General features: G+C 43.1%; 1 protein-coding gene across 3 annotated transcripts; it reads right to left on the bottom strand.

The window, feature by feature from the left end:
- Positions 1-851: 851 nt before the first annotated feature.
- LOC144074473 (ubiquitin-associated protein 2-like) lies at positions 852-13,241 on the bottom strand. Of its 3 annotated transcripts, none has more exons than XM_077600915.1 (29): positions 13,095-13,241; positions 11,679-11,818; positions 11,221-11,298; positions 11,037-11,147; positions 10,780-10,939; positions 10,499-10,576; positions 10,318-10,378; positions 10,076-10,155; positions 9,749-9,801; positions 9,615-9,664; positions 9,349-9,535; positions 8,976-9,237; positions 8,528-8,665; positions 8,298-8,434; positions 7,415-7,641; positions 7,084-7,315; positions 6,960-6,999; positions 6,757-6,880; positions 6,571-6,628; positions 6,219-6,426; positions 5,332-5,423; positions 5,103-5,153; positions 4,907-4,985; positions 4,146-4,346; positions 3,900-4,070; positions 2,919-3,026; positions 2,531-2,604; positions 2,220-2,411; positions 852-1,603 (listed from the first exon to the last, which is right to left on the bottom strand). In XM_077600915.1, exons 2-29 carry the CDS (start codon positions 11,772-11,774, stop codon positions 1,508-1,510), a joined length of 3,444 nt encoding a protein of 1,147 aa, XP_077457041.1. In that variant the 5' UTR covers positions 11,775-11,818; positions 13,095-13,241; the 3' UTR covers positions 852-1,507. The 3 variants fall into 3 exon arrangements, with proteins under 3 accessions (XP_077457041.1, XP_077457042.1, XP_077457044.1); XM_077600916.1 differs by having other exon boundaries at positions 5,103-5,150; XM_077600918.1 differs by lacking the exon at positions 2,919-3,026.
- Between the last annotated feature and the right edge of the window lie 273 nt (positions 13,242-13,514).

Genomic DNA, 13,514 nt, shown 5'->3' with positions numbered 1-13,514 from the left:
GAACACGACAAGCGTGTCAGGCCGCATTCTCCCATTCCAAGATGGACATGAAAGGGAAGAAAGGAAGTAACAAATTGAGTTTTTTTTGTTTCCAGGTCTTGAGAAGTAGACTAAACGGACACCCCCTGCCACCAAATCCTCTAAGCGAGTGAACCCTCTGAACCCCAACAAAATGTCAACAAACTGAGGGACATTCCTGTGCCGCTTGGGGGCCAATAACAAAGTGCATCATGTGTTTGACCCAAGTTACTTGTGTTGCATAAACTCCACTCTTTTTACATCATGCATGGCTTATGCTCACGTTTATTCAATGCTGAATCAAAAACACAATTGTTTCCTGCAGCAGGTGTTCTGTGTCACATTTGTAGTTATACTGTCATCTAGTGGCTTTGAACTTAGTGTACAGACTAGAATTCTGGGGTAGTGAGTGGAGGATTCTGTAAACTGCCCACTTTATCAAGTTGGCCCCCTTTTTGCTAAATCAGGCAGCTCAGTGTTCCTTCATCTAGAAGTACAGCTTGCGTCAGTAATTTTTGCTGGCTGCTCAATACGTATGAGCCAGCCATTTTCATAAATTAAAAGTTTAAGATTATTTCAGTTTCCTGGATTCTGCGCCACATCCCCACACCCAATCCAGTCTCATGCTTTTTTTTTAACGGATGAATTTATAATTTTTTTAGGTGCCTAATAGTTCTTGGTCCCAAGGCTCAGTGAGTCAGGTTTCACTGCCATTAACGGGAGACCAAACAATCGCATTCACACTCCAAGTCAAAATGGATTGGACGTTTCATCGAGTATATTTGGACCTATATGGTTGATCCCTATAGGGAAAACTCAAGACAGGAGTCAAATTAAACTTCCAACATCTCAGAACGTTTATTTGAAGGGCTTTGAGGATTAAAATTAAATTAAAATAAGATTTGGGTTGGCGGGTGGTGTCTTAGACACGGGTGAAAAAGGTAGCATACAAAATGAAGATTGGGGCGTTGTGTGAACTGTATATAAAACAACAAAAAACGCAGTAGTTGTGGCGGTAAAGCACCTGACCCCCACCAGAACAGCCCTCATGTATCAATCAGTGCTGTTGTGGTCTCAGTTTGTTTCTTTTCCCTGTAACTTTCTCTTCCAGCAGTGTTCAAACTCTAACCCGAAAATAAGTCCTTCAGCAAAGTAGCAACCAGACCAAGTTCTACTATTACATATACAGTATATTTATATAATATATATCTATATTTATATAAATACATACATAAATATCTTACAGGTACAATCAATTTGGAGGTGGGGAAGGAAGAGAACCAAATGAGGACTTGTTGAGGTGGGGGCAAGGTCAGGGCACGTATGGCTGCTTGTGTGTGCGTGTGTGCGTGTGTGCGTGTGTGCGTGTGTGTGTGTGTATATGTGTGCGTGTGTGCGAGTGCGTGTATGTATCTTTCCTTTTTGTTCCTTTTAGCAGAAAAAAGGGGGGGTTGGGTTCAGGGTCTTGTGAGGGAATTGGAAGCAATCCTCAATTGGCCCAGTAGGGAGAGCTGCCATAACTAGACTTGCTGCCTTGGCTTTTCTGCTGCATGCCACTCGACTGGCCACGCTGACCCGGACCACCCTGACGGGGAAGTAGATAAGAGAAGAATCGTTGAAGTCACCGCGAGATGTTCAAATCATGCAAGTTTCAGGTTGATGCTGTGCCTCAATTCAAAGCGCAAGAAGACAAAAATACAAAAAGTTGTCCAAATGGATGTTTTATACATGTGACCACAGTCCGGCTAAAAGTCATGCCATTTTGGATGCCTTTCAGAAAACGCCCCGATTGCAAAATGTCAGATTCCTGGGAGAACTATTGCAGCATATAGTTCAGGGATGGGCAAACTATTCCACAAAGGGCCACAGTGGGTGCAGGTTTTCATTCCAACCCATAAAGAGGACACCTTTTCACCAATCTGGTGTCCTACGAGTGCAATCATTGGATTGCAGTCAGGTGCTTCTTGTTTTCTGCAGAAATCTCATTGGTTAAAGTGTCTTTGCTGGATCGTTTGCAACAAAAACCTGCACCCACAGCGGCCCTCGAGGACCGGTTTGCCCACACCTGATGTAGTCAAACAGTCACTACGCTGAAATAAATGCATTTCTAAAATATCAACTAATTGATAAAGGTGAATTTGTTTTATACACATACCCTCTTAATTCCTAACAAATGAGGAGTGCATATGCTAGTTTCACACCTGTGTGTCCTGTGTGAGGTGGTGGTGTAACAACTGCGAATGGGGCTGCTGATGCGGAGGCAAGAGGTGCAGAAAATGGCCTGGCGCGTAGCCCGGCGCTCCCCCAGGGTTCATGGGTCCCGCGCCGCCCAGGGCCGAAGGAAGGGTGAAAGGCGGCGGTGTCCCCGTGTGGAAACCCTGCTTGTCGAATGACTGGTGAAAGGAAAGAAAAGAAGAAAAAAACGAGTTGAAATCAGTGAACTCTTTTTTTTGCGACACTGATTACAGTGGTACCTTTACTTAAAAATGCTTTTAGAAGAGGTTGAAGTCACCTGTGTTTTGCTGTAAATGGATGGATTCATCTCTGGTACGCCTCCACTGTTGCCAGATCCAGACAATCCTGGTGCTATAAGCAGGAAAGAAAGTGACAGTCTTTACCAACAATAACATGACGGTGACACTCAGGTAGAAAATCAATAGGGGGTGGAGGTTCTAGATCGTAACAAAAAAAACTGGTGTGGGAAAGGTCAGCCAGTTGGAAGGCGCCGATTAAATTTAGGCAGTGCGCAAGCTTGAAGCAGTCTGCTTCTACCACGTGAATGACATGCAATCACAGACATACACATTCAGCCTCCTTTCATGTGTTCCTTTTTGAACGCCCACTGACTTGAAATATATAGATATACACAGTATGTGTGTGCGTGTGCGTGCCACCTGTACCTTTCCCTGGGCCGCTGCCCGCCGATTTGGCGACTTGAGATTGGGCAGAGCCGCCGTACCCTCCCTTATTGTACTCCCCAGCATGGACTTGAGACAGGTCGTCAAAGGCTGAAGGAGCAAGAGGAAGTCAAGAAGAAGGGAGAGGAGCAGATAGGATAGAAATGTGAAGAGGAGGTGGAAGAGGGAAGGAGGGGAGAAAGGCAGTAAGGTAACCTGACTACAATGGCAGCTGTGTCTATATTGAGCCAAACAGTGGTGATGGTGGTGGTGGGCATTGAGCTATGCATGCATCACAAAGTTAACACACGTGCACCTGCACACACACACACATGAAGAGGCCCGAAAACCCAACAATCATGCAGAGTAGACAGTTAACCTTGCAAAACGATAAAATAAAATAAAAAAATGGACTAAAAGCGGTGCATTGCCTTCCCTCAAACTTCTCCCAAATTATTTCACAACAAAAGTAACCTATGTTGAGTGATGCCGAGGTTCAGTCAATCGTGTTTCCTCTCAGGTGTGCCTCACATGTATTCATAGGTACAGATAAAGTACACGACAGAGACTTCACTTGGATCATTTAGTGGGTAGGCTCAGTGTTGTCCTGCATCTCATACTCGATCATTTTGGCTGTGTTACAGTCCTTTCACTTAAATGCTGTGAGCCGCTCTGTAGCTATCACTGCTAACTGATTTGCTGTTCCTTACCATCTTCTTCGTCCACTGAACGTTGGTCTGGAACTAGCGTTCATGTCGCATAAGCGCTGTGTGCTGTAATTATGATTTATATTTATCCACTTATCAAAAGATTTTACTAATGTTTATAAAATGTGACAATATTTACAGTTAGTGTTTTATCATCCAGGTCTGGTTGCACTACTACTTAAGTCCACTAATGAGTGAAGTCACTGGTGAAAGGGTTTGGGTTTTTTTTTTATAACAAAAAAGTAATAGTCAAAACATGTTATGTTATGTGTCTCACCTGCGCCATATGCATGCTGTCCATAAGTAGGCTGATGCTGTTGGTGATACTGATTGGAAGGGTTGGCCAGGCCCATGGCGGGTTGTTTGGCTGAAGTAGGAGGCACAAAGACGGCGGGGCCATACTGGAAGGCCGAGGGGACGCCAGGCATGCCCGCGTAGTATGGCAGACCTGAACACACAGGAAATATAGGTTCCTAAAAAGGTCTCAATGGTGAGAGTGACGTGTAATCAGTCGCTCAGTCACCAGTATAGCCATAGCCTGGTGGTATCGGTGGGTTGAGGAAGGCCGGGTTCTGGGTCTGTTGGCCTTGGCTCTGGCCTTGACCCTGTCCCTGTGTTGCAGCCTGTGGTGCCTGTTGAGCCTGTGATTGCACGCCAGCTGTGGACAGGCTGGTAGGTGGCGCTGGGGATGAAGAGTCATTCCTCCCAAACTTTGTCGCCTCACCTGGACAATGTTGGTGTAAAGCCAAATTTAGAGGTTGTCCAAAACAATTCACATCCAGTTTGTCCAAACTTTTTCAAGCCACGAGAGGGCCAAAAAATTATTGAGAAAAAGCAAATATCCAAAGAAAACAAACAAGAGCGAGACAAAAGACAATGGTCGAAATAGACGCTTCCACATTAAACGTTCCCTAATCAGCTGATTAAAAATGACCCTCGAAGTAAACACTGCAGTGTTCAAAATTGCACTTCAAGATACTTGACCAAATGATCTCAAAATAGAGCAAATTTACCATTGTTAGAAATATTCAGGCCAAAATTACATGAAGCAGTTATTAATTTCTTCCTTAACGGCATGTCAGAAGTAGAATTCCATTTGTTGTTTTTGTAACCATATTAATGCAACCTCTCCAGACACAGGTAATAGGACAGGCTCATACATCCCTCTCTAGGCAGAACTGCTCGGTCAAAAAGAGAAGTAAACCCCAGAAATTGCTGATGTTTTGAGGTCTTTGAGAACTTTTCCGTTTCCACAATTTTCAAACAAAACTCACTGCCACTCACCTGAGTAAGGATTGTTGGCAAGGCCATCTCTTCCTGGTATTGTGGCCGTAGTACCAGGAAATGCTAAACTATAGTAGTCCTGCATAGAAAAAAGTACCATTTGCATAAACAACATTGAATATGCAATATCAACTTTAACTGCCTGTATGGGCTACCTTATTCATACATGAAATGCAAAAAAAAAAATCAAACTCACCATGGGAAGACGGGACTGCAGCATCTGCAGGTCCTCGTAGCCATAGATCTGCTATCGGGATTGCCCCCCAAAAAATCATTTAATAACTAGTGCCCAATTTTAAACAATTGCATATATTGTATATCACACATTACTTTCCTAATATATGTATTGATAAAGTGTATTGAATTATATTGAAATTAAATTCACAAGTAGTGGTACCACTGTACTGTGGTTGACATTTAGTTACCGGGTAAGCTGGGAGCAAGCCACCAGGGCCCATGATGTATTGACTGGCCAAAAGAGGGGGCACTCCTTGGGCCAAGTTGGGAGGAGCTTTGCCTAGAGAAAAAAAATTATATAAAGTTTGATCTTTTTCTGTACCACTTATCCTTACAAGGGTTTATTTATCCCAAAAAATATTTGAGCACATTTCCCCCAAAAACTAAATAGTTCCTCATCAGGAAACATAGGGCTGTAGCTGATTATCTGGATGCATAATTAACCATTAGAGTCATACTTTCGATTATTTCATGCTTAATATCGATTGTCATCATACGCCTTTTCTTCGCTTGACCCTTCATTGCACCAGCTTGCTTTGGACCCATGGTGTTTCCCTTTATTCTGCACTGACTAACGCAAAAAAAAACACGGAAAAAATGCAATGCTCCGCCCAGTGTTCGGAGGGACTTTTGCACGAGAGAGATGCGGCGAGAAAGACACTGCGCTGAAATCATAAGCAGCCTCTCGTGGCTCGGCCACCTGGCTGTCTCGTATGCTGGTATCTCTAAATTTGTCTCGTATTTCAAGGCAAATATTTGCTCGGAATTTTACTCGTATCTCAAATTCCTTGTATGTTGGGGCACTCGTATGTCAAGGTATTATTGAATCCCTTTATGGGTTGGGCCTATTATATCCAAATTTGCATGACTTTGATGTTTCATTTATATTTTGAAGACAAACATGTTTACAATGGTTGGCCATTTTTCAAGACAACATAACCTACATCTCCCCCCCAAAGAATTCTTTACTCCTACCAAATATATTGACATTTTGGGCATACAAAGACCTCCCCAAAAAAACCTTCAATTTGTGCATCAAAAATTGTAATATAGTAGTGTAAAATAGTAGTCTTACCAGAGGTTGTGGTGAGGAGGGGCGCTGTGCGGCTGTTTGCAGCTGAAAGAACGCCACTTGTGCCATTCAGTCCTGGTGCTGCGGATAGGTGCAGACCACTGTTTGAACTGCTGACAGCCAATGGGGACGAGATAGTGGCATTGTGCGGCTGGCTGGACTGAATGGAAAAGGTGTGTGGATTGGCGCAGACACTCTCCTCATTAGTTGCCTGAGGAAATTAGGACCAAAATTATGAGGCTATGCTTTCTTTAGAGACAACAAGCAGGGGGGGGGGGGGGGGGGGGGGGGGGGTCTTAGGATTTTACTGAAATGTATATTGGCTGTTGCAGGCGAGCCGGAGGTGAACACTTACTGGCACAGAAGAGCTAGTGGTGTAGGGAGGTCCAGATGAATGAGAGGTGCTCACATGGCTGGAAAGCAAATTACACACAATAAAAATGAAAAAGTTACAATGAAGTTGTAAACGAGTAAAACAGCCATCACTCATATCGGTTGACCAAATAAAAAACAGTATTAATTATAGTTTGCCTCACTTTACCTGTTGAGCGAAGGAACGGGTGTCAAGTTGGCTGTTGTGACTCCGGTGGAGGGCGCATGGTGGGTTGGGCCACCATCATTTATGAGCAGGGACTCTGTTTTCACAGTTCTTGGCGATTGTGCAGCTAAAAAATATATATATATATATTTTATTTTTATTTTATTTTTTATTGTGGATTAAACAGTTTTGAGTTGTCAACGTACTTTCCGGTGTGCTTTGTGCCTTCATGGTAGAGTAACCATTCTATATATATTAAAAAGGGGGAAAAAATAAAATCAGTAATTGGGCAACATTTTCCACAGATTAGGAATCAATGCTTCACATCACCGTGAGGCTGGCGGCAGATGGCTGGATCTCTTTGCTCGGAGAGAATGGCAGGTGGGGAGGTAGGGATCTGGTTCCACCACCCTCAATGCGCTTTCCGGGGGGTAGCACCGTAGAAGGTGGAGCAGCTGCACCCGGGAGGCCCAGAGAAGGTGTAGGTGTGGCACTGGGCAAGCCCAAGGACGGTGATGGGAAGCCAGCATCCGGCATGGTGGGCATGCCACTAATGTGTTCACTGGTATGATAACAGGAGAAAATATTTGTACATTAAAAAAATATATAGATTCAACAAGTCTTCATAGTCATCAGGAAGAAGAGGCATGAGCAAATTCACCTCACTGAGGCAGGTTTGGAAAACAAGCTTTGTGACTGCTGTGCAGGTGTTGTTGCAGCAGGGATAGACATCATCCCCGGAGGTGCCGATGGACCCTGTTCTCGGGTCGACTCCTTTTGGACTACGTCAACAGTGCCTGCCTCAGAACTGAAGTCCAATGCACCAAACTGAAATTTCAGGCCAGAGATGTCTGCTGATCCTGGCATCTCCACAGCTGACGAGGGAATCTGAGTATGAAAAAAAGTGCAATGTATATAAACCAATTATTATTATTATTTTTTTTAAACATTTACTTATGCAGTAACATGATGGCAAGTGCTATCACTATACACTAATCCCTCGATTATCGCGTCTTCACTTATCGCGAATTCAGTACTTTTTTTATTAAACATTTTCTTTATTTTTTTAAGTTCATAAAAATGTGAAAATCCACGCTGAAACTCGTAAGTGGAAGCCACTCTTGCTACTACGACTCAGCACTGAAGAAAGGAGAAAAGTTATAATAGGGGTGACCCTACTTTGCGATTTTTCAATTATCGCGGCCATGTCTGGTCTACATTAACCACGATATTTGTGGGATTATTGTAGTGGGTCTTCTTTTTTGATTATTAAATTCCAATGGAAACTCCATTACTTAAATCTATCTATACATTGAATTGTGTTCGCACAGAACGAATACGAAGCATTGTCCTCCAATGACTTAACAAGAGGGAAGAAATAAGTCTGAACTGGTAAATTTTTAAAGTGTTTGTCGGGTATGTCTTGCAGTTAAAGGTGTAAAACTCCCTTGCTCACTATAAAATAAATTTTAACTTATCGTGGGGTTGCAATGTGTTAATGAACAGCTGTATTATTCATTTGTAAATCAGGTTATTTTTAGTACCTTTGAGGGGGGCAGTACTCTACGCTTCTGTGTCTTAAGATGTCGCATGGGAGGCTCTGTGATAGGAGAATCCACACCAGGCAACTTAATTCCTGGAGAGCATCCATCTCTTACAGTTAGGACTGATGACTCATGACCTTAAGCACAAAGAAGCAGGCGGGTAAATTCAAACTATACGTTCAATATACTGCAGGTGGATAGAAGAATGTGGAGGAACCATAGAGTCATACCCGGTGGCGTGGGCACTTGTGGGGCATGGGAATGGGACATAACCCGTGGCTCCGTTGTAGGAAGGATGGAGGATTGTTGGTGCCTCTGTGCTAGCTGGCTGAGCACAGCGGAGGGTTCTGGCTGAACCTTCATTTCCACTACGGCAAACATGAAATAATATTTAAAAGTGACACATGCACCACAGCTAAAAATTTGACTGTCCTACACACTTGACCCCAAGGATTACAGCTAATTTCTGAAATTTACTCAAATTTGCTCTTTTGAAGGTCCATTAGTGCTCACTTAAACCACTCTACTTTAAGACTAATGCCAAGTAGCGCTTTCGTTAACGTGATTACCAGGGGGCAGAAGGTGTCATCTAATTTGGTTGGAATTAAATTCTGCACCCGCTGTGGCCTTTTGTGGAATAGTTTGTAGATTGCTTTAAGGTTAAGTTTATCAACTTACTGTGCAGGCCTGTTACAGGTCCGTTGTCCAATCTCTGAGGAGTTATTTCGACAGAAGGTGGGGGGGCTGGGGCGGGGTTCTGTACCACAGGTGGTACCGCATCTTTGGAAGCGCTACCGTTGATGGTCGAGGGAGCAGCCAGGCTCTGTCTCACTCTCTGACCGAGCCGAGGCCCATTGAGCTGATCTGCTGTCCTGGCGTCAGACACAGGCGCTGGCTTGGGTGCGCTTGGATACCCTAAACCAGGAGTAATGGCTGAAGACTAAGAAGAAAATGTGTGTAAATACAATTGTAATGAACTAGTTATTTTTCTGTTTATTTCTTTGAAAATTCTGACACATTCTGTGCAAAATGACTGAAAATGTTCTAGTACCAGAGCAGCATGCGCATAGGTGCCGCTTCCAGAGGCAGCATGGGCATAGCTGTGTGTTGCTGTCCGTCCATTGTGGTGGGAGTTTGTGAAGACCAGGCTTTGGCCTAGATCCTCAGCAGAGGGCCCATCAACAAGGTCTGATTCCACAGACACACCAGGCTTTGGCAGGAGGCCTGTCAGGTCCACACTGATGAACAGCAATAGGAGGGTCAAATTGACTGAATGAAAATGTTTAATGATTGTATGTCATGTGGAGACGGGCTCACTTGTGGTTTCCAGAAGTAGAAGAGGAAGTGAAAACTTTGGTCTCAGACAACTTTGAGAAGAAGCAGGAAAAAAAATACTTTAATAAATAATGAAAAACATTTATCTAATGATCCTAATGTCCCTATTTATTTACGTCTTCATTCCAGTCTTCCGTAGTCCAGTCTTCTGTGTTTCCTCCCCACGTTGCTGAAAAAAACACAAATTTGTCAATTGATCGGGTTGAATGCGAACCTTGACTGGCTGTATGTGCTGTATGTATTTAGCTGGTGACCAGTTACGGGTGTTTCCAAAATTAGCAGCTTGGATAAGATTCAGCACACCAGAAACTCTAATTTAAAATCGGAGTCTTGAGGAAAAAAAGGATGGATAGGTCACACAAATGAAAAATTAGAAATTCATTTCAAACAGCCCCCTCTGAAATATAATACAAGATTCCTGTTCCTGCCTGTCCTGATCTTACCAGGTGCCTCAGTAGTTTCATTGACGTCACCATCCCAATTCTCATGGCGACCGGCAGCGTAATCAGCAGGATTGAAGGTGCTGCAGAGGAAGTCAGTAGGTATGATCAAAAGGGTGACAATAGCATTGACAACTTATTTTTTCCAAAGAAGGCTCATAAAGTTTTTTTTCCCTACATCATTACAATTGAGATATATGCTTGAAATGAACATCACCACCTGGCTGGACAATTGTTTTCCTTACCCCATTCCCTGGGAGAGTCTGGCACCTGCAGCTGCCCTTCCGCGACCACGCCCACCAGCCCCTTAAAATACATGGAGAGCACTTTGTCAACGCAACTTTCCCTCAGCTTGTTTAGTATCAGGAGAAATTAAGCAAGTTGCAGAAGTGGAATAATAGTAGTATAATTAGAATTGCAAGTCACCTCTGCCACGCCCCCTGCGTCCACGGTCTCCCCCCCTCTCTCCGGGCACCACCTCAAAGCCATTCTCCTCAACGCGACCTGGAAGCCAAAGTCGAGGTTTCACATTACTAATGTGTTTTTGTGTTAGTTTGCAGAGACAAAGAACTCAGTGATTATCCCTCGTCTCCATGCGTTTGAGGAATAAAGTACAAATCATCCAATTCAGATTACATTTTAAAGGTAAATTAAAGTCAGTAGACAAACACACCTAACAGAAATCAAAGAAGTGTTTCATTCCATACCTTCACGTCCTCGACTAATCCCACGACCTCTCCTGTTGGCTCCACCTCGGCCGCGACTGACCTCACGCTCGCCTCCCTTCTTCTCTCGGCTCTCCTTTACCTCTGCAGTAGCCCCCTCTTTTCCTAGGCTCCGCTTTTTACCGACTGTTTCCCAGGAGTTCTGTTCAGAGAAGGAGAGAGAAACAGAGAGTGAGAAAAAGAGATTGTAAGCATTCAATCTGATAAGGACAGCAATCAAACATTATAGCGGTTCTTACTGTGTCAGAGGTGCTTTCCAACAAAAGATTGATGGCTCTGTTGATGTCCTCGTTACAGTCGTGGAGGGCGACCATGCACTCATCTTGAGTCTTGCCAGTAACCTCAATCAGCTGCAATTGGGTGAAGCAAAACAGTGTAATTGATATCCTTCCCCAATTGGTGCACAATAAAAACACAAAATACCTGTTTGACTTTGCCTTCAAAGACAGCGTCATTTTTGTCATAAATCATCTGGGCCAGGCGCATTTGTTCGGCTGTTGCCTGGAAATTAGACAAACTTTAGTGAGAAAATTACTCATAAGCACTGTTGTATCTCACGAGGTTAGTTTCAATGATAAATAATATCACACAATGTCAAAATAACACAGTGAAACACCTAAAAAGGCAATGTTTGGAAATTAAATATTTATACGTGACTATAAATGAACATTTCAGTCATTTTGATGATTTCTTAATAAATACAGGAAATATGTTTGAGATAACTGCTTAAAAACAGGATAAGAACAAATGAATGCTAAACCTCTGGGAAATAGAACTCAAGTCTTTGTTAGAAGGGCCAGGATTTTTTGGTGACTTTGGGTCAAGGTAGTACTGCAGTAGGACTTTTTTGGGGGCATGCTAAACATTTCCAGCCAACCCACCTGTATTTGTTTCTGTGGATGTGTGGTTTGTGTGGTGGTGGGCAGCGTTTTGTCCCGAGTTCCCCGGGCTTGATTGCTGACCAAAGAAGTCATCATATACAGTATATACAAAAAATGTATGTACAAAATAGAAAAAAAATCTGGAAACAGACACAAAAGACAATCATTACTTTCCTGAAAAATAGAAATGAGCTATAAGAAGATGGATATGAAAACCACAGTTGATTGAAATTAGAGTTGATGTAGATCTAATGTGAAAATATTTGAAACACCTAAAACTGTAAGATAACGATGGACATATGAGAGAAGCTGTTTGCTGGCATCGTGGTATATCTTAGATTAGTTGACTATTTACAATAGCAATTAGCTATTACAAGTTAAGTGTCAAAATAACAGTTGGGCATTTGAGTTTCAAACACATCGTGACAAACAGCGTGTCCCCTTTAAGCAAATTTGCAAGTTGGATGGCGTGTTGGACTATACCATGTAAGAGTATGTCTCCATCTGTTACCCACCCACCAGCCTCTCAGGGTTAAATTTAGACCCCCAGAGGGGACATTCAAGGTGTCATCTTACCAACAACCCTAACTCTACGACGCTGTCATACACAAAAACACCATGAGTGACCAGCCTTTTACAACAATGTCAAAGTATACATATATATCAATTCGATGGGAATTAATAACAGTGCGGCACACAAATTGGCAGTACACATTCGTCAATGAATCAAACAAGTTACGATGTCGAGTTAATGGAGTTTTATGGTATGAGAACGTGCTATTATTGAAAAAAAATCGCGCCACAACAGGCTAATGTCCACATGATCTTAACTCGAGCTTAGCTTTTAGCCGCCACTCATTCTTTGTTCCAAGAGTACGACGCTCACACAATAACCTGCTTCCACTTTTGAACAAAACGCAAGCAAACAAAACAAATCTCGAACAGAATTGACGTTTTTCGATCGGCAACGAGTTTGGCTTCGCGGTATAACGATCAAGAGCGAGTTTCACAACAAACCAGGCTTTCAGAGAAAAGTGCGTCAAGAACAACGCCACCGATGGAGTCATTGGAAGCTAACACTAGCGGCGCACCTACAGGAGCGCCCTTACAACTTTATATACGTGATGTAATCAAACCACTAAGGGGAATGTAAAACGTGTACATTGTCGAGATGTCGTGACAAGTCAATTATATAAAACATATCAGAAGAACGCTCACAAAATAACCCGGCATCAGAACGGCCTGCACACAGTCCAGATGCAACACTGGCTAATTTTGCGGTTATACGGGTAAAAAGGCTGGTCAACACGATGCAACGTGTTCAATCATCGACCGATCGCTTAATCGAGCGTAAAGGTGAACGCGTTCAGCTTCATTATTATTATTAGTCGTATTTTTCTCCCTTTTTTTCCTTACCTGCTAACACGCTTCGCTCAGCCCAGCAGCAGATGTCACGTGACCCACCGCGCCGTTGTTCACCGTTGTGGAAATCGCTTCCGTCTTTTTTTGTCACGAAGCTTTATTGGTCGGAAGTAAAGCAACAATATGGGGTGGTCTCAATGCGACCGCCTCGCCAATCGGGAAGCAGCCCTGTTAATCAAGTACGTACATAATAGTATTATAAAAGTGACACAAGCTCGTATAAAAGGCTTTTGTTTAAAAATAAAAATAAAAACCATACAAAATTACACTGCTCTGCGATCACTTTTTTTAGCCCGTGAGGAGGGAGTTCTTAAAATCTCACTTTGCCCTTGTTCTTGGACCACCTGGAGGGAGGAAGGTCTCTAAACCTTACTATGTTCTTTTTGGGACATTACCTAAATCTATTACTATACT

Source organism: Stigmatopora argus, chromosome 5 (genome assembly GCF_051989625.1).
Source record: "Stigmatopora argus isolate UIUO_Sarg chromosome 5, RoL_Sarg_1.0, whole genome shotgun sequence".
NCBI classification, from domain to species: domain Eukaryota; kingdom Metazoa; phylum Chordata; class Actinopteri; order Syngnathiformes; family Syngnathidae; genus Stigmatopora; species Stigmatopora argus.
The sequence above is the reverse complement of the archived record's forward strand: the minus strand, read 5'-3'. Positions and strand labels throughout refer to the sequence as shown.